The following is a 22,948-nucleotide window of genomic DNA, read 5'->3' as shown; positions in this document are numbered from 1 at the left end:
ACAGATTACAGGTATATACAGCACCAAGTATTTATTTACTTGTTTTCAGTATATTTCTTGTTTAACCGAACATAAAAAAAATAAATACCTAAAAGCCACCCATGAAAGTCAGCCATACTTTGGAGATCAGCATTCTGGCTCATCAGTAAGGAGGACCAAAACTGGTAACTGGTCAGTGTATCAAGACTGAATAAAAAAGTTTCATCCACCAAGGTCTTGGAATGAAGCTTCATACATAATGAAGTTTCATACAGCAGGACCACCCAGAGTACAGGGTGTTAGGAGCTGTCACATCTACATTTAACTAAATTGTGAGACAAGACTTTTTCCCCACTGAACCGCCTTGATATTTAAGAACGATGACAGGCTGGTCTTTTTTATGCCACAGATATTCCTGGAGATGGAAGTTTTAACCTAATCCAAATGTCAGTTGACTTTTTTCATTTCAACACACAGAGCCCCAGAGAAAAAAAGATCTGTTTTCTTGTCTTTCACTTCCACGACATTGGCTGGCAGATGGAGTGTGGAGGTGAGACTTTAGAGAGTGTTTAAACCTCAGCCCCAGGAAGCCTCTTCAGGGTCGATGGAGAGCAGATAATCCAACGGCTCGGGTGAGGGGATTACAAACCTACAGGCAGACCTCTGCTGTTGAGTCCTGCTGTGGGCGCCCTCCTCAGGTCAGGCCCCATACCATTTTGAAGTGGCAATTGTGGCAAACGGCGAGTGTGATTTGAGTCACACCTTTTTTGATTTTTTTTTTTAAATTTAACTGCTCATTTTACACAGTGATATGTTCATTAGATTCAAAAGACTTTGATGTAAAATAACAGGTTGTGGAATAAATACATAATCATTTTCAATGTTGTCCACAAATTTTACAAAAGATGAAGATCATGTTCAATGTTGTCCACAAATTTTACAAAATTTATTGTAAAATAACTTTTTTAGTAATTCCCTTCTGTAATCCCAGTATCCATTGTAACAATCAGTGCAACATTTTTTTAATCACATTTGCATTGTATACATAATGAAAGTCAAAGAGGGGCAGAGACCCCTTTTGTTTAACCTGGCTGTGGTAGTGTTGGCACCACCTGAGCAATGTCACAATGTATTTCCTCTCAAGCAAGTGAAGGGGTCTGCCACTGTGCCGCAATCTGCAGCCGCTTCTCAGGCAGGCTAAACCCTTTGACACCACAGTTTTTAATTAAAATTACATTAGGAGTAATCACCCAAACGAGCTGGGGTTGGGGTCACGGGGATAAACCCAGGGGTGGGTGAGTGAAGGACATTGTTTTGATAGACATAGGTTAGAATGTTGTGGTTGTTGTTGTTGTTGTGCCTGATTAGTCAGTGACACAGTCATCGAGCTGTTGATGATGCTCTGGAGGTCTGACATGACTGTGATGTACTTTTCTTAAAAAAACATCTAACAGTGAGTCATACAGAATGGTTAACATGTTCATTAATATCAGGCAAAATTTGGAATTTAAGTCTCATTCTAAAATACGAATGGTGGATTTGAAAATAAAATTAAGCTCTTACAGATTTTTTTTCACAGTCCCATCTGGCTTTTGCCCCTTTCCTAAAAATGAAAGAAAAAAAAAAACAACCAAATGTTAATAGAACTTCTTTCAGAAACAGGAGAGGCTGAAGAGAGAAGGCTACAAAGACTCCATTGGTTCTCACTTGAGGGGCTCTCACCAAGGTAATTATAAGCTTTATCAAAGTACACATCCAAAAAGTGGAAAAAGCCCACCAAAAGAATGGGTAGACAGGAGAAGAAAATTACTTTTCCCCTCTACCTTAGCTTTATGCCCCCCTCTAACAAGAGATGAGACGGCGGGCGGGTGGAGGAGGCCTTCTTCAGGAGGCATCCTGGGGGTTTCGCTGCAAGGCAAACGGGAACGAGGAGGAGCATGCAGCCCCTTCTTGTGTTTCCTCCTTTCATTAGAGCAGCAAACCTTTGACCGCACCACAATGACCAGAGTTTTCCCTCATTACATGGTCCATCTTGATGTGAAGATGAAGAGGATAGTGAGGAAGATGAGGACCTCACTATTTGAATAGAAGTTGGATATGGAGTCCACCAGTACAAAACAACCGAGAGAGAACATCTTGTCTTTTGATCAAGTTTTTTTTTTCTCTGCTTTTCTCTGTCCCTTTCCACGGAATATGATTCTCTCTGGGTTTTTTGAACGTCCGTCCCTACCCAGGTTATGTGGTTAATTATCTAAAAGGAAAAGTTTGTACCTGTTGAAAACCTCCCATCTTTGGCCGCCCGGCTCGTTACTGTAACGCCAACAAAAAGCAGCCATGGTAGATGGTCAGAGGACACCTGCGGAGAGCCTTTCAGACGTGTCTCTAATAGGAATGCAGTGGTTAGAGCTCCTCTGAATGCACACAGGGAAGAGCCGAACAGATGAAAGAAAGGAAAGGAGAAAAAAAAACATCTTTTACCTTTTCATCTGTAATTACTCCAAATGAAGAATAGGCTGAAGAAAAGCCAGGGGAGAATTCCATTATGACTGAAGAAAAAGGAACCCTATCAAAAGGCAAAGCACAAGATCAATATGTTTTTTTTTTCCTGATAAAAAGAAGTTTTTATGAGGTTTCAGAAGTAATGATGTGTGTGCATCGGTGAGAGTGTGTGTGTGTGTGTATGTGTGTGGTGGGCAAAATCCCATTTGTGACTTTTAAAAGCAGGAAGACAGTGTTGAATGTCCTCGGAGTGCAGCATTATGAGGTGTGCATCCGTCTTAACTTGTGCACACGCAGCACGTGAAGTCACACACACTCAGTAAACATTTTCACCCTAAAACCTCAAGTAGTCAAACCTCTGTGGTGTCTAACATGAAACAGAATAACATACTGTGTGTAGATAGAAAAGAATCAAACATCATCTTATTTTAATTTTACTTCTAATCTTAAAACCGTCTTAAGTCCATTGAGACAAACATGTTACTAATAAAATTAACCTGACTTAATAAATGAGTGACAACTGAAATGAATTCAGCTTTTACCTTTGGTTGTATTGTGTTGTTCGGCCAGTTAGCAGCGGCAGAGACGAGCATCAGAAATGCTGAGTGAGAAAAAAGAAAACTATTCTAATTACTTAGGACCTTTGTTAAGACTTTTTACATCAAGGCCAAAAAAATGTTGTAAAAAACAAAAATATGAAAAAATCTGTGCGTTCACTCCACATCTGTCACAGTACGTTCAAAAAGTTGGGGAAAATCTGATTACATTGTTCCTAGTCATCCTGCTTCAATCTATAGAGCAAATACACATATGTAGAAAAAAGCAACTGGGCTGCCGTCAGGGTTTTAACACTCAAGCAGAAGCTTGCTAAAAGTTTGCAAAAAAAATAGTCAGATCTCTCAAAGGACCAGTAGCTGTGTGTTAACTCTGTGATAAATCACAATGCAAAGGACCAGTAGCTGTGTGTTAACTCACAATAAAATCAGTGAAAAATACACTATGTAAAGGGATAATACAAACTAGAGAAACCCATATAGAGCATGTTTATTTAATATAAACTGTGCGTGTAGGTGAGTGTATGTGTGTGTGTGATAGTCAGGGTACATGAGTGGGGGTACAGAAGAACACAGGCCTGGCTCAGGGGATAGGTGCTAAAATATACAGTGAGAAAAACTCAGTGAGAATTTGACAGCTGAGCAACAGGGAGAGATGAGAAGGCTTCAGAGTCGTTGTGTCTCGTAGACAATAACAATCTATTTTTACCGTATGTATTTTCATCAGAAAACAAATACAGAAAACGTGCCCTCGGTGCACAGTGGGTGAACTGAGTCCTCTTCCTCCGGTCTTTGAATTTTAATCCCAGTCATTTGCATCAGCAGCAGCTGCGTCTACTGTCAGAGGTGAACAACATGTGACGCGGGGAGCTATTAACGAGATCCTCCTTCCAGTTTCTATTCACTTAAATGTTTAAAACGACAACATACAAACAACAATGCACGTACATACGCTGTACGTAACACACACACACACACACACACACACAGCACAGGGAGTGAAGAGGCAGCTTCTCAATTATCAACCTCTCCTCACTGCTCTCAACACCTCAGGTTTCTCTGCTAATGACTGGATTAAAGCTCTGATCAAGATGCACTTAACCCATAACAAGCTGTTCCTATTCATATACCATCAAAAAGCCAATTAAAGCTTAATTTAAAAGGTGACAAAGGCCACACAGCACTGAGAGTCGTGGGCAAGTGAAGAGCAGGTGTACAGTGTGACTGAAATCTGGTCAAGGGGTAAAATTTGGGTCAGAAAATAAAAATAGCCATGTGTGAATCTGGGTCGCCAGTTCTTTTCTTTAGTTTAAGTATTAATATTTTAGAGAGCTTAGAAAATGGGTCATGAAATCACTGGGTCACAACTTGACCTCTGTTTCTTTAGAAGAATCAGTTCAGATGAACTGTCAAATTCTGATCATAATTTTAATAAAATATAATGACAACACATTGCGTTAAAAATATTGTATATTTTATTTTTGTGTGTAGTTATGTAGAGTTGATTTTGATTGAATTAGCTCACATTTTTTTCTGGCAAATCAGATTCCAAACACATTACTACGACATTCACTGTAAATTAAAATCTTCAGTATTATAATGAACATGACCCTTTATCTAGAAAGAAAAAAATACATTGATGTGTCTTTGTTTTCCAAAGACAGACATTGTCCAACAAGTCCATGAATAACTGTTTCTATACTCACTAATGACTAGTAACAGTGCTGATACTTACACAAATATATATATTTTTAAATAAAGAATAATAAGAATGAATCTTTCTGCCTAGTTAACAGAAATGAACTGAAAGTGAGCAGAGCTTTTACACCAAAAGCACATTGCAGTAGAAAGCACCGCCCTCTGCTGTCCAGTGAACAAAGTAAACAAACAGCAATACTTACAAAGTAATCGATGCATCCCAACTTTAAACAAACATTCACAACATTTTGATTACATACAAACTGTATATGTGTGTGTGTTTAATATCTTCTTTTTTGATGATGAAAAACAAAATTCTAATCTTGCGAACAGTTATAGATTCTTGGGATCATTTCTACTTTCAAACTTCCAAATAAAGCAGATTAATTAACCCGCGGGCTTATACCTCTGAACCATAAAGAGCTCACAAATTACCTCTGGGGGAAGTGATTACAACCATGGAAGACAATAAATCAATCAATGAATCTAATGAAGCTTACACGCCGTCGCCGGTGTTTCATTCTTGTTCTATTGAATAACAAGAGGGAGGGAATGGAATCATAGTTAAATTGTTAATCATAATGTGATACCACAGTCAGCAGATTCCCCTCATCAGAAAAACATGCACAGACTCCTGTTTGCTCAGAGACGGGACGTAAGGCAGAAAATATTCTTTCCACCTCACTGGACCAGCAGATATTCTCTGAAAACAGATAAACAAGGAAATGGTTCTTGGAGTTCAACCAGCACAATACTGAATGTGGATCAATTTTAATCACATAAATTAATACATGTTTGATATTTATTTTCTTAGATAAATTTACAATGTAAAGAAAATGTTTTATACTAAATAATTCAATATTCAAAATGTTTAAATTATATTTAAAGTATAGTGGTTAGAAAGTTGATGGATTTACTTGAAAATGTTACCTTTTACTAATATATCTGTAGCAGTTTTAAATCTTAAATTAAACGTATTTTTTGGAAATAATAAATGTAAAAATCTATAAATAACATTAGGCAATCAGAATGATGGTATAGTGAAATGTATTTACCGTATTTAGAAATTTGTATTTACTCTGTGTGTATATATACATGTATACAAATAAATATGTATACAGTATATACACATATATAAACATATATGTGTGTGCATATATATATATATATAGTCTGTAGCGTATCCTATTTGCTTTATTCTTTTAGATTTTTATGTTTTTTAGAAATTACAATTAAGAAAAGCAAGACATGCTGATGACCATAATACTGTGTACAGTATCTGAGTGACTATGGGATTTTTTACTTGGATAAATCAAACTATTCCAAAGGATATAAAAAGACGCAGTACAGATGGCTTGGATACTAAATATTTGTGGCCTGGTTTAGTCAAGTTGGTAAGGAAGGTAAGGAACCAGAACTTCCTACCAGACGAGTACATTTCTATCACTTAACGTAACTTTTTGTCATTTAAATTCAAAGGCATCACTGTCTGAAGTTCAACTCGGTTTCATCTCATGACTGTGACCTGGGATTGATTTGTGTTGTTGTTTTTGGGAGGGGGGGGGGGGTGGGGCTGTTGACACTGGCAGATTGGTGGGCAGGAATTCTTAACAGTACAGATTGGGTGATAATGAGAGAGTGCTCCAAACAGGACTTAATTGGCTTTGGCCTTGGACTTCTACGACTTCCTGTCAGAGAAGTCATCTTGGGAGTCATGGCTCTTGGCTGAGGAGAATTCGGGGAAGATGAATCTTCAGTGTGAAGCTGTTATGAGCCTGAGCTGACGAGGGCAGACACTTCAGATCATCTGTGAAACTGTGTGCCTTGATCTAAAAAACATTAAGAGCAGAGTAAATGAGAAATATTTCACTTTTATATTCTTTTAGAGTAAATACTTGTCTTGTTTAAGGGTTTAAAAGCAATTTATTGTTTTTATCAAATGTCAACTGTAGGACTTTACACACTGTGTTGAAGCCCTATAGTATAAAGACTTGGACCAACACTTCTCAGACAACAGCATATTTTTACAGGGGACAAACTATTTAGACATAACGACTTATATACTTATATATCGGTCTAATCCAAACCAAAACTAAATTAAATAATTGTATCAATGGAAAAAAAACATTCTTTCTAAATTCATATAGAAAATAGTACATCCATTCTATATTAAAATGAATTTAAATAAATCCCTAGAACTGTTGTTTCAGTCGCTCTTATGAAATATTCACAACATTCTTTACAGTTATTTTCTAATAATGGGATTTAACTCCCATTAGGGTAAAGTAACGTATATATATTTCTTCAGTAACATTATTTTAGTTTTTCCCTGTATTTACATTTTATGGATATGTTTGTAATTTTAATGAAACTACTTTTTTTCACGTTTTAAAACATGAATTAGAGAAACACAGACACTTGTGTTAATCTTAAATGCATGACACCAATTCCAATTACTGTTACTGGATCATTTTATTTGTTTGTAAAGCGAGGTTAATGCAACTTTTCTTATCCAGATCTCCCCCCACAAAAAAAAAGACCTAAATCTAAATGGGACGACCTCGTTAGTCGACGTTAAATAAACAGCTCTGCCTCCTCCTCCAGTGTTTGTACAGAGATAGTCTCCCAGTATAAAGTCATGCAATCAGGATCTCATTAGAAAATGCAAATGAGAAATCACCAAATCTTAGCGGAGGGGCAGAAGTGTAGCACCGTGGGATAGCTGGAACATGACAGCTCACCAACTGCCCCACGCTGGGCACCAAATGTGACGGACCGCTCCTGCTGCTGCTCTTAACAGGACGTAGGACCAAACCATTAATGTAAACACAGGAGGGAGATGGAGGGAGCGGTCACTCCAGGGCTTCACCTCTGACTGTAAAAAGTTCGAAATATTATTTAAAACCCAACTGCAACCCCATTATATGACACACACACACAGATGGACTATATGTCATCTGTGATACAGATCGCTGACTGTGTGTACATGGTTGTGTGTATATGTAAAAGTTCAAGTCTAGCTTAGATCCAGCAATAACAGCATGTGACAAATGAAGTCCATTATTTATGCAGTGATAATGAACTGCAGTATATTTATGTAAACCATGTCATGTGATTTGGAAAATGCATCTTTGGGTTTTTTTCTGCATAAAAAGCAGCCTATGGGCTACAAAGGCCAAAGGCTGATACCATGTGTGATTAAAGTGATAATTAATTGGGTTTGTATGTGGGTAGGTTGATTGGGTGGGGCGGGGGGTATATTGCAGGAAGAACCAAAGACAAACCTTCAGATCCAATCAGAACCCATTTCTGACAGAATGTCTGTCGTGACATCACAAGCTGTGTGCGAGCAGAATTCCTGGCACGGCCTTTGACCAACAGACCTTCTGCTAACAGCAGGGCACCAGTGGCCTAGGGCACGGCGTCGATGGCCAGGTCACCAGCTTTTTCCTGCCTGGTACTAGCACTGCAGGAGAGGTGACTGGTAGGATGGCAAGATGTCAGACACAGCCCTTTAGATGTGTCAAAAAGCAGCCACAGTCAGGGGAAGGGCGAGGACGGCCACGTCTGCTGCCCAGTGGAAACGCACAACAGCCAGAGTCTGTTTCCTAGCACTCATTTTTAAATGTTTTAAAGGTATACCAAGTGCTTCAACCAGAATCTCAAAACAATTTTCCTCAAAGTTCATTCAGTCTTCAGACATGACAATATATTTGTGACAATTGTTTTTAGTTGACTCCACACATTTTCTATAGTAATAAAACCCATGTCTTTGAGCAGGCTACGATAACTTTCACCTCCTAAAGATAATTCTTCAAAACTTTTTGATGCCATTTTACATAAAACTATGCATTTTGATAATATTTGTGACTATCATTCCCATTCAACTTATTGTATATTACTTTATGTCAGTATTATTATAATTATATTGGGGGTCCTCTGGACCCCTTGTGATCATGGGCCCCTAGAATCATTCAAGCAGTAAATGACCAGTTGATAAAAGTGCAGTAGTGTAGCAAACTTATGGTTATGTCATAGCATCGAGCTGTTCTGCTATGTGGAACAAAAATGTGCTCATGTGTTTGTCAGAAATTTTTTTTATGATATTAAAGGCATGTAAATTCTGTTTTTTAGCACTGGTCTCAAGGTCATGAGTCCTACAATAACCAAACCACTCAGTCAGTTCATCAGCAGAAGTGTATTAGCTTTAGACTGTTTGCTGTTCAAACAGTTTACCCTATCAGTTGATTTGTCATGTTTGATGTGCAGTGTGTTTATTTCAGAGGTGTCGACCTGCTTCTCTAATCTTCTCACTGTCTTTATCATGCTAAATCAGCTCCAGGCACGGCAGCTGCAGCTGAGCAGTGTCTGGACTACAGAGGGGTCTAAAAGGTGCGCCATCAACAGCCATTCAGGGTCAATTAGAGTCTGAAAGTGGTCTGACTTTGAACTGGAGAAGTGGAAGGCAGTGAGAAAGAAACGACCTGATAAGTTTCCAGATGAGAGCTTAAATGACCTGTGAACACAGGGCTGAAATGTGTATTAGAAAGAAAACACTTGGTCGATTTATTTTCCTGGCCGTACGTCTGTTCAGACATACTGGCTTCTTCAATACAAACTGTCTGCTGTATTAAAGGCAAAGCTTATAAAAACATTTTTAAACAAGATGGGCTATTTGGACAAGTATGTGTAAGAATTAAACAATTACAAATACACACCATCTTGCCAATCAACACCTGCTCATGTGACCTGATGACCTCACAGTTTCACATTGTCCAGGTTAGGGTTTTTTGGGGGTGGGGGGTTCTGAAGAATTCATCAGTCCACCTTAAATCTGAGTTGAACTTATATAATACTTTGGTAAACTAATGCACTCACTGTTGACCCACATGGTTTTATGGGTGTCATTTTAAGGTGGATGGACATTAAACAAGCTGAAGATGAGATGAGAAGCTGAGTGTTCTTATACTGAGCTCTGAAGCTGAGACAGTGAGGATCACCTGCCCCTCCCCTGGAGCAGATGACAGGGGATCTGATAATAGGCTGCAATCAGAGCGTCATAGCCAAAAGAGAGAGAGAGAAACAGAGAGAGGAAGAGAGAGAGAGAGAAGGAGCGCGTTACTCTCTCACCGTCGTCATCATCATCATCATCATCATCAGTCTGACTCCACATGCTTTTTATTTAAAGACTAAACTACAAGCACAACATGATGCCGTTCATTTACCGTCAAGAGCTCAGCTTTGCAGGTTAACTTGAACTTTATTTTCATCAGAATACTTGGTCTGGAACAGGAGAAACAGTTTTCTGGTAAGTTTTGTGAATTTTTTAAATTTAACTAAATTAAATGTATTTTACATATTTGTTGCTTAATTAAATGTGAAAGCTATGCTTTATTTTAATGGAACTTTTTGAAACGTTTGTCTATTATTTTAACACAAAGGCAGGTTGTTCCATCGGTAAAAGAAACAAATATTGCGGTTTTTATGTTATTTTGTCATGTGCGATATTGAAGTGTCTGATCCAGGTATCATCACAGGTTTTTTCGAACGGAAAAATAATTGGCTGTATCCCCCCTTTTTTTACGTCGGGAGTCCCATTGGGAGCGCATCAGACAGGATGAACGCAAATTCATTAACTCTGAATACATTAAACCGGATTATCGGTATCACGCTCATATAGCTTAGAAATAAACCGAGTTGTATGTTATACCGAGAGGCTTATGCTTTTCACAGTAAATAACAAATAAAACATAGTCACAAATACACATACATATATCTTCGCACACATTAAAACACATGACGCTCTATCTAAGATCGTCATGTGTTTTAATATTTCTTGTCAGAATTACACAAAAAATATAACCTACCTTACATTTATAAAACCGTTTTTTTAAATCTAAAAATAAATATCTTAAACACATCCTTTAATCACATCTGTTAATTTGATGTGTTCATGTTGTGACTAATTCAACTGTGTTCAAGTTAATCAGACATCTTCATTTCTGAACTAGAAACATGAATAATGAACAAGACAAGTAAATGACAAAAATCTGATAAATGGGATAAAAGTGACAAATAAAAATAAACTATAAATACGAAAATTTCTTGGCGGATAAATGAACGGGATTTACCGGTGTGAAGTTCAACCACACCCTGGTACACACAGAACAGTCGGCCCTGATGTGGTGGACACTTTTTACCTGACCCTCATCCTGTCACATATTAACCTTGTAACCTGATAATGTTGCAGAATTCGGGGAGACAAAGCGAGTGTCAGGGAGAATAGAAAATAATTTCACTGACTTGTGGATCGAGAAAAAATATCTGGAAAAGTTCGAAGACAAGAGACAAGATCTGAGTGAGAAGGAAAAAAAAGATAGCAATGCTCGGTGAAGATGGAGAGAACAGCGCTTTCTCCTCCACCAAGGAGGCTGCGGAGGAGCGGCGGAAGTCTCCACCCGTGAACGGAGAAGATCTGAGCGCCCGGAGCAGGTACTCCGAACCCGAGGTGACCTCTGACCGATACTACGTTCCTCCAACTGTTTCCAAGCAGAGTCCTGAGACAGTCAGTCCCTGCTCGTTTTTTCCCTACCCGCCTAGAGGAACGGTTTACACACCACCCGGCGCCCCCGGCAGTTACCCGTCATCCCTCCACCTGGGATCCGTGTTGCCCTCAGCGGGCTTTTCTCCCACTGCTGCCGGACGCAGTCACTTCAGTTCTGCCTACCAGTTCGGACAGAGCCCCGGCTGTATCTACCCACCCTACACCGGCTCGGGGTCAGCGATCGGCGGCATGACTTTAACCACAGCCACCCCGGGAGCCAGGGCCCAGGTGTACCTGTGCAACAGACCGCTGTGGCTCAAGTTCCACCGGCACCAGACGGAGATGATCATCACCAAGCAGGGCAGGTGAGAACAGCAGTTATGGCCATTTTTACTGGTGTCTAAAAATGTTCGAGGTTTTATTTTAACACAAATTTAGTGACAATTGTGCGCGTTTCTTCCAGGCGGATGTTTCCATTTCTGAGCTTTAACATCGCTGGTCTGAGTCTGACTGCCCACTACAACGTGTTCGTGGAGGTGGTTCTGGCGGATCCGAACCACTGGAGATTCCAAGGTGGAAAGTGGGTCACATGTGGGAAAGCGGACAACAGCAGCCAAGGTAAAAAAAAATTACAAAATTGACGGAGACATTTGTTGAAAACATTTGTTCATTTTTTGTTCATGTTCCGTTTTAATAATAGTTTCTTTTTCTTTCATCTCAGGGAACAAAATGTATATTCACCCGGAATCTCCAAATACAGGCGCTCATTGGATGAGGCAGGAAATCTCCTTCAGCAAACTCAAACTGACCAACAACAAAGGGGCCAGTCACAGTACTTCACAGGTCAGACATGCGACGGCTCCACCGTGCTTTTATTCTGGTATCGTTTAAGTGAAAAGCAGATGAGCGTATGTTACATTCTACCAAATATATTTATTCTGGAAGACAAGTCGGATAGTTTATTTTTATTATTATTTTATATTAGATATATATTAAAAATAACTTTACCACCATATGTAGTGTGTTTTAATTAATGACCGCCATTGAAATGTATAATAATATTAATAATAATAATACACATCACTTGCTGTTAACATTATATTTAATATTGTTTATGACGTATGATTGTAGATGGTCGTGCTCCAGTCGCTGCATAAATACCAGCCCAGGCTCCACATCGTGGAGATGACGGAGGAGGGAGTAGAGGACGTGAACCCTGACCTTAAGACTCAGAGCTTTACTTTTCCAGAGACACAGTTCATTGCTGTCACTGCCTACCAGAACACAGATGTGAGTGTGGACCTCTTATTTTCTTTATGGCCATTTGGTTGAATAATTACGTTTTTTCTTTGTATTGATTTATAAATGTTTAACAAAATTATTTTTCCCCTCTTTCAGATCACACAGCTGAAAATTGACCACAACCCTTTTGCCAAAGGATTCAGAGATAATTATGATTCGTGAGTACTTTTGGTATTTTTTTTAGAATTAATACATTTATAAAAAATGTAAGAATTGTATAAATAAATGTCACAGATTTAATCTGATGTTCATTATAAGGGTGTGGTTTTTTTTCTGGGACACAAACACTGGAACTGGTGATTGTTTTTTTTTTGCTTAAACCTGTATAAGACCTTTAAATGCCTGGTCTTAATTCTCTAAGGAAAAGCCATAATGTCATGATTATTTTAATCTAAAAGACAGAAAAATAACATTTTTGTACAATTTATCAGATAAGATATTCAAGTTAAGTAAAAGCACATTTTATATTTCATCTGGGAGGATGCAAAAACCAGCGCAGAACATTTCCCTATAACCCCATCAAAACAACAGATGCTGCTCCTGCTCCATGTCATACTAACATGCATCTCCCTGCACAGACTTATGTTTATCCACTTCTGTATTTTCAAGGATGTACACAGCTCCAGAGAACGACCGCCTCACACCTTCACCAAATGACTCTCCACGCTCCCACCAAATCGTTCCCGGTGCACGCTATACCATGCAGCCCCTCTTCCAGGACCAGTTTGTCAACAACCTCCCCCAGAATCGCTTCTATAACAGTGAGAGAGCAGTGCCGCAGACCAACAGCCTCCTCTCGCCTCAGTCTGAGGATGGAGCGTCTCAGAGATGGTTTGTCACCTCCATGCAGCAGGGAGGAAACAGCACTAACACCAACAATAAGCTAGATCTGACACCCTACGAGAGTGAATACTCCAGCACGCTGATTCCGTATGGTATTAAGTCCCTGTCCATGCAAACATCCCATGCTCTGAGTTACTACACAGACTCTCCTTTCAACACCATGTCGGCCGGATGGGGGTCAAGAGCAGCATACCAGAGAAAAGTTACCCCCAGTTTGCCCTGGTCCCCTAGACCCAGTCCTGCTGCAGGTTTCCCTGAAGACTCAGTCAAAGCTAAGCAACAGATAGAGGAGGATGTGAATGACAGTGGAGGTCTGATCTCCTCGTGGACAGAATCTCAGTCGTTGGCTCTAACCCAGGACAAGGCTGATTCTTATGGCATGGCCTGCAAACGCAGGAGATTGTCTCTCAGTGGCTCCGGCTCAGTGGACTCAGCAGCTGATGTTAAATGTGAAGACTTGGCCTCAATTGCTAGCAACAGTAGTTCCTACAGCAAAGAACCACCTACATCTAAAGCCATGGCAGCGTACTATTCCTTTTACACCACCCCTTGAATCCTTGGTTTGTTAGTATCTGTTAAGTTGTTTGTTTACAATCATTTTGTAAATGTGAAGGCAGATTTTGTTTTGGTGTTAATTTTCTCATATGTTGTGCTAAAATGATGAAACAGATTTTTCTTTAACTTTAAAAAATTAAATAGTACATGTGGAAAATGACACCTCAGATATTTACCTTGGCTTTATGTATGTTTTCTTGTTACATAAATTGTTGTATTTGGCTCTACATTGAGATATTGTGTTTTAGAAAATAATTTATTGGTTGAAAGCCGAGTGAAATGGAACCTGTGTAATAATACTGTGGTTCTCTGATGATTTCACCTTTGTTTGATAATAAAATGAATACCTTTCCTGTGGAATGCTTGGGTGGTCATATTTTGTGTGAACGTAAACACACCATGTCCTTGTCCATGTTGAAATAAATAAATAATAATACATTATTTGTCATTGTATATGTTCCGGCCAATAGCTAAGTGAGTATTGTAGATGTATTTTATCTTTGTTTCTACATGTGCCACATCACATCCATACAATGTCCTAAAATAATACTTTTCATAATTGCAATCCTGTAAATAAATAATAAAATTCAACTAAACAAACACGGGATTTCATTCCACTATCCATAGATAATATAACCTAAGTGCAATTACTGTACTGTATCTTCCGGCAAATAAATTTGTTCTTGTGGAGTCTGACGGCCTCTAGTGGTAAATTATATGTACTCCCAGTTAACCCAACAAACCACTTGAGTCTCGGGAATTTAATCAGACAGAATATGGTTTAAGATAATTATGGTGTATAATCTAAGACACACGACAGGCCTCAACAACACACAGCTATCTTTTAAAATTATTTGAGAAACGTTCACGTACTAGGTCTATCTAGGTCAAACAAGTTGAGCAACTGCGAAAGTAAAGTCACATGCACAATTTACCAAAATTGCTTGCAAGCTTGCTCACTGTGGTTTCTTGAAAATATGTTGTCATTGAGTAATTGTTAATTTGAAATTTTAATTATCAGGTATTTAATTACAGCAATTGGGTGTCCAAAAGGTACGTTGTGTTTGTGCAATATCTAGTGGTGAACTGAAATATTGTGGTTGCATCTCTCGCACTGCTATTTCTGTCCAAGCACGTATGATAATTCAACATAGCCTCACGGTGTCCTTAAAAAACAAATAAACGTGCGTGTGTGTGCTTTTTCGAGTCATGCGAAAAACATCTGACAACCCACAGACTGACCACTCCGAGGACTCCCTGCAACTGAAAAGGTGAGCGTAGGGATATTTTTTTATCTTACGTGTCTACGAGTTGGTTCAGTACTACAGCTTTAAGTAAGGATTATGTATTAATACTTTATTAAGCTTTTTTATTTTTCACAGTTGTTTTTTCTTCTCTTTTTTTCAAATAATGCAATTAGTGGATACATCTCTGGTTATTTAAAGCGGGGTTTTCTTTTAATCAGTTTAATGATCACATTTTATTTAACATTTTTCATAATTCTTATCCAATAAATAGACTTTTCAGACCCTCATGTAATATCCCCCATGTTTATGATAATGTAATGACAGTTGGAATAGAACAATAATTTATTTTTGCAATCTGTTTAATTCTTTTAAAACATGCACATTGAATTAATATTTAATACTATTTTATTCTTCAGTAAGGGCTGAGTATAAATAATTACATTTTACTCTTTACATTTATGATGTCAAATCTACCAGAGTGAAGAAAAAATCATGGAAAGAATAGATTACATAAAATAATGTATTGGAGTGCAAATCTGGTCATAAGATTAAAACATAAAGGGATAGAGTAGAGATCTCAGCAGGAGACGCCTAGAAAAAGCCAGAAAGACTGGAATAACGTGGTTACCAACTGCCGTTGAAACAACACGACCACCTGTTTTGGGGGGTTGTGTTGAAACCTGGCAACCCGACTCAGAGACACCAGTGGAGAGTTGACAGGAGTAACAACAGTGAGCTTTGTATTTATAGACAAAAATATTAACTAGAGGAGCGACTGCACTTTAGAGTCAGCGATTGATCGTAACTTCACAAAGCCAGGGCTATACCAGCGAGATATACCGCGTGTGTAAGTCAAAATACTTGTTACGCCCTGTTTATGACGACTTTATTAACTGTGGTAGCGGAGTTGTTAGCCAGTTAGCCGAGCCGTTAGCGTATACACTGACGTTAGCCAACGCAGATGCTAGCGTCACGATGTTTTTGTTTTGAATCATAGAACAGCTGACAGACTGGATTGTATGTAAGGACTAACGACAGGCCTTTCAACTAATCCGAGATCTTTCATTTTCGGCTGTCCAAGGTCAGTTGTGCGGTGATTGTTTACCTTATTAGAAATGTAACAAAGCTTGATCGCTGACTGTTGATTAACACAACATTAAACTATCGGGTTGAGCTAACAAGCGAGAATGATGAACTCCAAGGCCTGTGGAGGAGTTTTTTCTTTTATGAACAGTGACTTGTTTGTATTGTTATCGCTGGCTTTTATTGAGCTTATAATACGAATAGATGTCGCTGATTTGCGCTGTCATTCGGGACTGTCGTTAACTATAGGTTACAACAGGTTAAAGTGTTAAACCATTTGGAGGATGTCCTCCCCGAGGTATATGTGTGCCACAGAGTTGTATAATTCTGTTCAAAGATCAGATGTTTACAAGCGTGTTATTACAGAGGTCTGCGTTCTCCATCTGTGTGGTGTATCTGAGGCTGTCTGTCCTTACATGGCATGGATTTAACACAGGTGATAAGTAAAAAAAAGGCTGATGATGTCTTTACGTTGACAGGGATAGTACAGTAATGTCAATGTTATAGTTATTTCCTAATTTTCACAATTTGAATAAGCCATAGGAAGAACCCTGAGATTAGTGCTCTAGATATAATACATCTGTTAATGCATGTTATATCACTGACTAAGACTGCACTGCCCCATAATGTTGCACTCCCCCCATTATGTAAAACTGTATTTAAAGCAAAGAACGTTTCTGGCAAAGTGGTCTGAAGGAAACACAGGACATTTCCATATGCTTTGGGCTTATTAAGTTATTTGTGTCTATCTACACTTAAATAAAACTGCTTTATTGACTATTGGCTTTATTGTCTGACTCAATCACCTTTGCCTAGGTAAAAAAAATGTAACAAGTTGTGTAGACTTTGTGTTGTTGCTATTCAAATGAAAATAGGATAAATAAAAAATCTTGACATCTAGATTGCATTGAATTATAATGCAGACAGGCTGTAATGGTTGTGTTAGCACATATTTTTCTACTAAGGAAATACACAGCTGAAACTAAGCGCTGACACACATTACAATGCTCCACTGTACTAAAACATCCAGGGTTTGGCTTTTTAAAATTATGTTCATCATACAGTGGTTAATAACTAACAACAATTGAGCATCAACACTTATCGTTTGAAACTAAAGATCTGTGGTTCCTGAAGTGTGGGACGGGCCCCTCTTAGGGGGCATGGAACCAATGCAGGCGAGGTGCAGCAAGCCAAATGCATTTGAGTTATAATATTGACCCACAGTTGGAACTGATTTATAATTCTGTAATTATTGTTTGATTCCTGACAATAGAAAAAAAGGAACATTTAATTCTATTCATTTAATTAATATTTCATTTTAGTATATAAGGACCCACAAAGCATTGCTTACTAAATACTCTTAAAACTAGTCAGATAATATGTTATACCCTTTTGATCTCCTTGTATGGTTACAGATTACTTTTAGTATTTATAGTACTATTTCTAGTAAATCCATAATCTTTCCTTTGTATTTTTACCCAAACTGTATATGAAGGCCTTTTTCATTAAAAACTTGCCAATTGCATGTTTTTTTGTTATACTAAGAACTAAGCTGGTAATACGTATGTGGATTTTTGCCGTAGTGCATAAAAGCATCACTCTGGCCCAACAGTCATGAACATATGGTGCTCTGGTGGTAGGGAAATGCTGACTCGCTGCATGTTGTTGTTGTCGGGTTGAGGATCTCGCTTCACTCTGACTCCTGGCCTCAGTTGGATGGGCATCAATGACACAGAGAGGCGGAAGCACCTGGTGATGCCAGAGGAAGTCTTGTCCCTTTCTCTGTGTGAGTTTGTTGGCATTCATTTTGGTTAATCTAAGCAAAAAAACATAATCTCAGTGAGGTAGTGCAGTAAGCTGTAGTGATGTTCACACAGGGACTGTGACAGAGCAGCCCGTGCTTCCTTGGAGATACATCTCACATTTTTGTGGTTTACAGGAAATGGATGAATTTCACTATATAAAGGACAAAAGGTGGTCACTAAGATTCTGGCTTCTTTAATTGGAGAATACACTTGGAGGGTGTTTTTCTCAAGGTAAGGCCTTGGAACAAGCCATAAGGACATTGCCCTGCTATCTTTCCTATTTCATAGGAACCTCAGCATGCTGGTCAGGTAGCCTTGTAAAGGTTGAAGGTGATTTCAAAGGCTGCCGTGACAGTCCTGGCTTGAACCACAACAGTATGAGAAAAGATGGGGAACACAGCGACCAAGTTCCGTAAGGCTCTAATCAATGGAGACGAGGTGCTGGCTCTGCAGCTCTACGAGAGCAACCTACAGTTTAGGGAGGCTTTGGACCCCAACACTACTTATGGAGAGTCCTACCAGCACAACACTCCTCTGCACTATGCTGCCAGGCACGCAATGACTCACCTACTCAGGTAGGAATGGGACCATATTTCCAGACTGAATCAAGCAAACAAGAGCAAACTGGTTTTGTCACTCAAAATACAGCTAAAAGTTAAGGAATGTAAACATATTTCTCTGTCTTAACACTATTGTGTATTTTGTGTCCTGTTGCTTTTCAGCTCTGTGTTTATCTACTAGTTCATTCCACTACCTTACTGTTACATTAGAAGAAAAAAATGTTTTATGTATCAACTCCAGCTCTGACCCATCTGTCTCGCCAATGTAGCCATCTGTTTGCAGCTCTGAGGAATGTAACACGCTGGGATGAAATAGAATAAGACTGAAGGAGCATCCCACATAACAATCACACAACATTGCATGTGTTTGTCTACCCAGTTTCCCCAAGACTATTTTTAATTTGCTTTTACAAAACTTGCTCTTTTGCCTTTGTGTTTGACTTTTGTCAGCTGTTTTGACAGTGAAAGTCAACAGAACATGTGTCTAGTGGATGAGGAAAATGAATGCGTAGTGTTCATATGTTAAATATGAAAAATATAAAATACAAGAACTGGTGCTATCGATTTTTTTTTTATAATCAGTTAATCTATTGTTTATTTTTTCTTTGTTTGAAATAGGCGAAAAAAGTAATACAAACGTAAAAATGACTTTTCAGAAAATGACAAACATCTTGTCCGATGATGTTTTATTAAAAATAATTGTTTTTTGTTTTTTTTTTTTTTAAAAAGAGTACCTGAACCCTAATTCTGTAATTTTATAATAAAATTAACAAAAGACAAAAATCAAGTACCAAGGCATGTCAGCCACTGTAATTTATTCCCTGTGTTCACTTGCAGGTCTTTCCTTATACACAAAGAGGGAAATCCTAACAAGCGCAATGTGCACAATGAGACATCTCTGCACCTGCTTTGCATGGGGCCTCAGATCTTAATCTCAGAGGGCGCCCTACAACCTCGCATTACACGGCCGCATGAAGACGAACATCGTCGGGCTGAATGTCTACAAATGGTCCTGGCGTGGACTGGGGCCAAGCTGGATCGTGGGGAGTACGAGAGCGCTGATGTAAACGCTACAGACAACAAGAAAAACACCTGTCTGCACTACGCTGCTGCCTCTGGGATGAAATCTTGTGTTGGGGTGAGTTAAAAAAAATAGATGATGCCTGGAGTAAACTGATTCTTCTGTCATGTGCCCTCGGTTTGGAATCAAATACTGTCCAGGTTAGGCGATTTAATTTGTTCATATTTGGATCACATGCCTTTTACTAGCTGTAATCAAATACCTGAGTGGTAATCCACTGTTTGGTACATTCAATCGTACCCAATAAGAGTGCCTTTAAAAAAAGTCTCCTTTCTAAATGGAGTTTAATTTTTTCATGTTACTTTTTTGCAGTTGCTGGTGCAGAGAAACTCGGACTTGTTTGTGGAGAATGAAAACCGTGAGACTCCATGTGACTGTGCAGAGAAGCAGCACCACAAGGAGTTGGCCTTGTGCCTGGAGTCGCAGATGGTCTTTTCGATTGCCCCCGAGGCTGAGGGTATAGAGGCTGAGTACGCAGCCCTCGACCGAAGAGAGGTAGAGAATAACATATCAAGAGGCAGCGGGTATTCAGCTTTCACTTTGTCTTCCTCAACTGGTGTCACAACACCTGTACACAGTACAGTCCCCTCTGCATTATTATCAGAGCAACCTTTCCCATCAAACTGTTGTTTATTGCTACTGTTAGTGTCGTTCCTCATAATCTATTTAGTTTGTTTCTTGGTTCAAAAAAGAAATGTTGACTCTATATCGCCTATGAAAATCGCCTATTGTAAAAAGTTGATGAATTCCCACCCATACTATCAGCTTGATTTTATCAGGTATTTGGTCTGTAAATGGACTGTGAAAAGCTTTTACTAGCTGCCCAACACATGCACACACACTTACACAAAGTAAAGCAACATATTTACTTAAAAAGTTAAGCGTTCTACTGAATATAAAGCTGTGATGCTGTAATTGGCCCCTCAGGATGACCATTCAGTTTTGCAGCTTATCTAACAGGCAGCACTTAAATCGCCCTCTGCTGGATCACCTGTTAATTACTTCAAATGGCTTGTGGATTTGGTTTGAATCAAATGCAATATATTAACACACAAGTTCAAAATGGCCCCACTAAACATCTTAATGTTTTTTTTTTAATTATCTATGTTAGTGTTGCTTTTATTACTTCTATTGTTGTTGTTTTTTGCCTCAATCTCTCTCTTCCCAACCACACCATCTGTTTCCAACTGCTCATTACATTTCCAAGCCAACTCCAATGTTGGTATCCTGGTATACTGTGTGTATACCTCTATTTAAATTTTACTTTGTACTCTTCCTAACCACCTGTGCTTACCTTGCACTTTTCTCCACCTTGATCTCGGCTACCTTTGAAGCTCTATGAAGGCCTTCAGCCTCAAGATTTGCGCAAACTGAAGGACATGTTGATAGTGGAGACAGCTGACATGCTACAGACCCCCCTCTTCACTGCAGAGGCCCTTCTACGTGCCCATGGTATAGTCTCTTAAACACACACACACACATACACAAACACACTCTCTTGTTTACAAAGTGCAACCTGCCTGTCCTTATTTGCAATAAGAGACAATACAATTACCAAGCACTTCCTACATCCTGATTCGATTTAAGCCAAGAACCTTGAAATTGTTTTTTTAAACACTTGTTTACTTGATAAAAAAGCATTTCACATCAGGTCTGTTCTTTTATATGTGTATGAGGATTAGAAAGAGTACATCTCATATAAAGTTCCTAATAATTTTCAGTAAGTTCTGTAAAGTGAAAGAAAAACACAATGAATACAGCGACTTCTGCCTATAAGAGTCGACCCTATATTGCACTCAGTGGAGCATGTTATTGACACAGTCTGAATGCTGTTTCAATGAGATTGTCCTTCAGCTACTTTATAAGAAAAACACTGTTACTTCCACAAACAAGTTGAACCCAGTTTTTTCATTTTATTTTATCCTGCAAAGGCTCAACTTTTTCAATTTTATTCCTATTAAAATAATGTGTTTTAGAAAGTTGCCCGAGTGGGGCACATCATATATAATCCTACAAATACTATACACAGTATCTCATTGTTTTTTGTAGCCAGGCTAGCAAGCTGGTAGGATAGGTATCTCAATATCTGGCCTTCACTTGTGATAAGTTGTCTCCATTGTGGTACAAAGTAATAAAAAGTGTTGCAAAAGTTTTGCTACATCTGAATGTCTGGAATTTTTCCTCTCCCAACAACAACAGTAGATTCATTGCAGAGCATTTGACTGACATCTAGACTGATACTTTAATTTAGGGTCAGTCCAGAAAGTTCACTGGTGTGAAGCTGTGGATGCTATTATCAAAATCAGCAGTGTGACTGTCAGGTCAAGCTTTTTATAATCTGGAAAAGATTTGATCCCTAACGTTACTACAGTGAAGTATATGATTACAGAATGACATGTTCTGGTGCTTAAAGGAGCAGAGGTCAACACAAATACAGCAATGCTCTAATAGTCCACATTGGGAACTTGGATAATTAATGTGTTTAATTTTCAAACAAAGGTATGCAGACCACCAGGGGTACATGGGCTCTGTTTAGTACTGCAGAATGGAATTGTTTGTATGAATTCAGGTGCCAGTTGCCAAACTACTTTTTTATGCAATGTAGCTTTGGCTAAACAACAGGCTAATAGTCTAACTAAATTATCTTCTATGCATACTATGATTTTGTTAAATTAATGTGCAGTGTTTTTTCTTATCAATTTGTGACTATTTTTCCTAGGAATTGTTTTGGCATGGCAAAATAAATTTCTAATGACAATACATGTGATATAGCCATTTTTATTATTCAAAAATATTTTAAACTATATCTTGTGAAGCTCTTAAATCTGCTTTTTGCTCATAATAGTTCTGAGACATACAGAAAGCAGATGGAAGCCAGTCTGTATGGTTGGTGTTAAGTTAATTTAAGTGGTAGTGTGGCAGCTGGTGTTGGATTTGTATGAGCCTAGTGGGTTTAGCTCTTCATTTAACACTCCTACTACCACTGTTGTAAAGGTATGACGCTTTATGTAAAAACTACATTATTAAAAAACAATGCTGCATGTAAATGTATTCAGTGATAATGAAATAATTTGCAATTAATAACTTAATGTTGACACGTAGATATATTAGTACATTATGATTAGAATATCGTGTTCTATGTGTTTTTATAATTTTTGACGTTTCTTTCTCCTATCAGACTGGGATAGAGAGAAGCTT

General features: G+C 38.6%; 2 protein-coding genes across 3 annotated transcripts in view; both read left to right on the top strand.

Moving 5' to 3' along the window:
* The first annotated feature begins 9,825 nt into the window (after nt 1–9,825).
* Nucleotides 9,826–14,694, top strand: LOC103388617 (eomesodermin). 2 transcript variants are annotated; one of them, XM_017037914.2, is made up of 7 exons: nt 9,826–10,038; nt 10,981–11,639; nt 11,738–11,892; nt 11,996–12,117; nt 12,406–12,564; nt 12,673–12,734; nt 13,186–14,694. In XM_017037914.2, the coding sequence occupies exons 2-7, from the start codon at nt 11,113–11,115 to the stop codon at nt 13,970–13,972; spliced, it is 1,812 nt and encodes a 603-aa protein (XP_016893403.1). In that variant the 5' UTR covers nt 9,826–10,038; nt 10,981–11,112; the 3' UTR covers nt 13,973–14,694. The 2 variants fall into 2 exon arrangements, with proteins under 2 accessions (XP_016893403.1, XP_024917024.1); XM_025061256.1 differs by lacking the exon at nt 9,826–10,038 and having other exon boundaries at nt 10,706–11,639.
* Nucleotides 14,695–17,949: 3,255 nt separating this feature from the next.
* Nucleotides 17,950–22,948, top strand: part of LOC103388625 (ankyrin repeat and IBR domain-containing protein 1) — a 25,136-nt gene continuing 20,137 nt past the window's right edge. Inside the window, 6 exon segments of the mRNA XM_025061257.1 lie at nt 17,950–18,090; nt 18,244–18,684; nt 19,507–19,807; nt 20,063–20,245; nt 21,085–21,202; nt 22,929–22,947. Of these exon segments, the coding sequence (XP_024917025.1) occupies nt 18,497–18,684; nt 19,507–19,807; nt 20,063–20,245; nt 21,085–21,202; nt 22,929–22,947 (809 nt within the window). The 5' untranslated portion in view covers nt 17,950–18,090; nt 18,244–18,496.

Source organism: Cynoglossus semilaevis, chromosome 13 (assembly GCF_000523025.1).
Source record: "Cynoglossus semilaevis isolate Cse_v1.0 chromosome 13, Cse_v1.0, whole genome shotgun sequence".
Lineage (NCBI taxonomy): Eukaryota > Metazoa > Chordata > Actinopteri > Pleuronectiformes > Cynoglossidae > Cynoglossus > Cynoglossus semilaevis.
This window is presented reverse-complemented; position numbering and strand designations above follow the sequence as displayed.

What these genes read in the sequence shown, in the direction of transcription:
- LOC103388617 (XM_017037914.2), top strand. Translation starts at nt 11,113, where the DNA reads ATGCTCGGTGAAGATGGAGAGAACAGCGCTTTCTCCTCCACCAAGGAG. An exon ending in CTGCCTACCAGAACACAGAT is followed by an intron (nt 12,565 to 12,672) that starts GTGAGTGTGGAC and finishes CCCCTCTTTCAG; the next exon opens with ATCACACAGCTGAAAATTGA. An exon ending in TTCAGAGATAATTATGATTC is followed by an intron (nt 12,735 to 13,185) that starts GTGAGTACTTTT and finishes TGTATTTTCAAG; the next exon opens with GATGTACACAGCTCCAGAGA.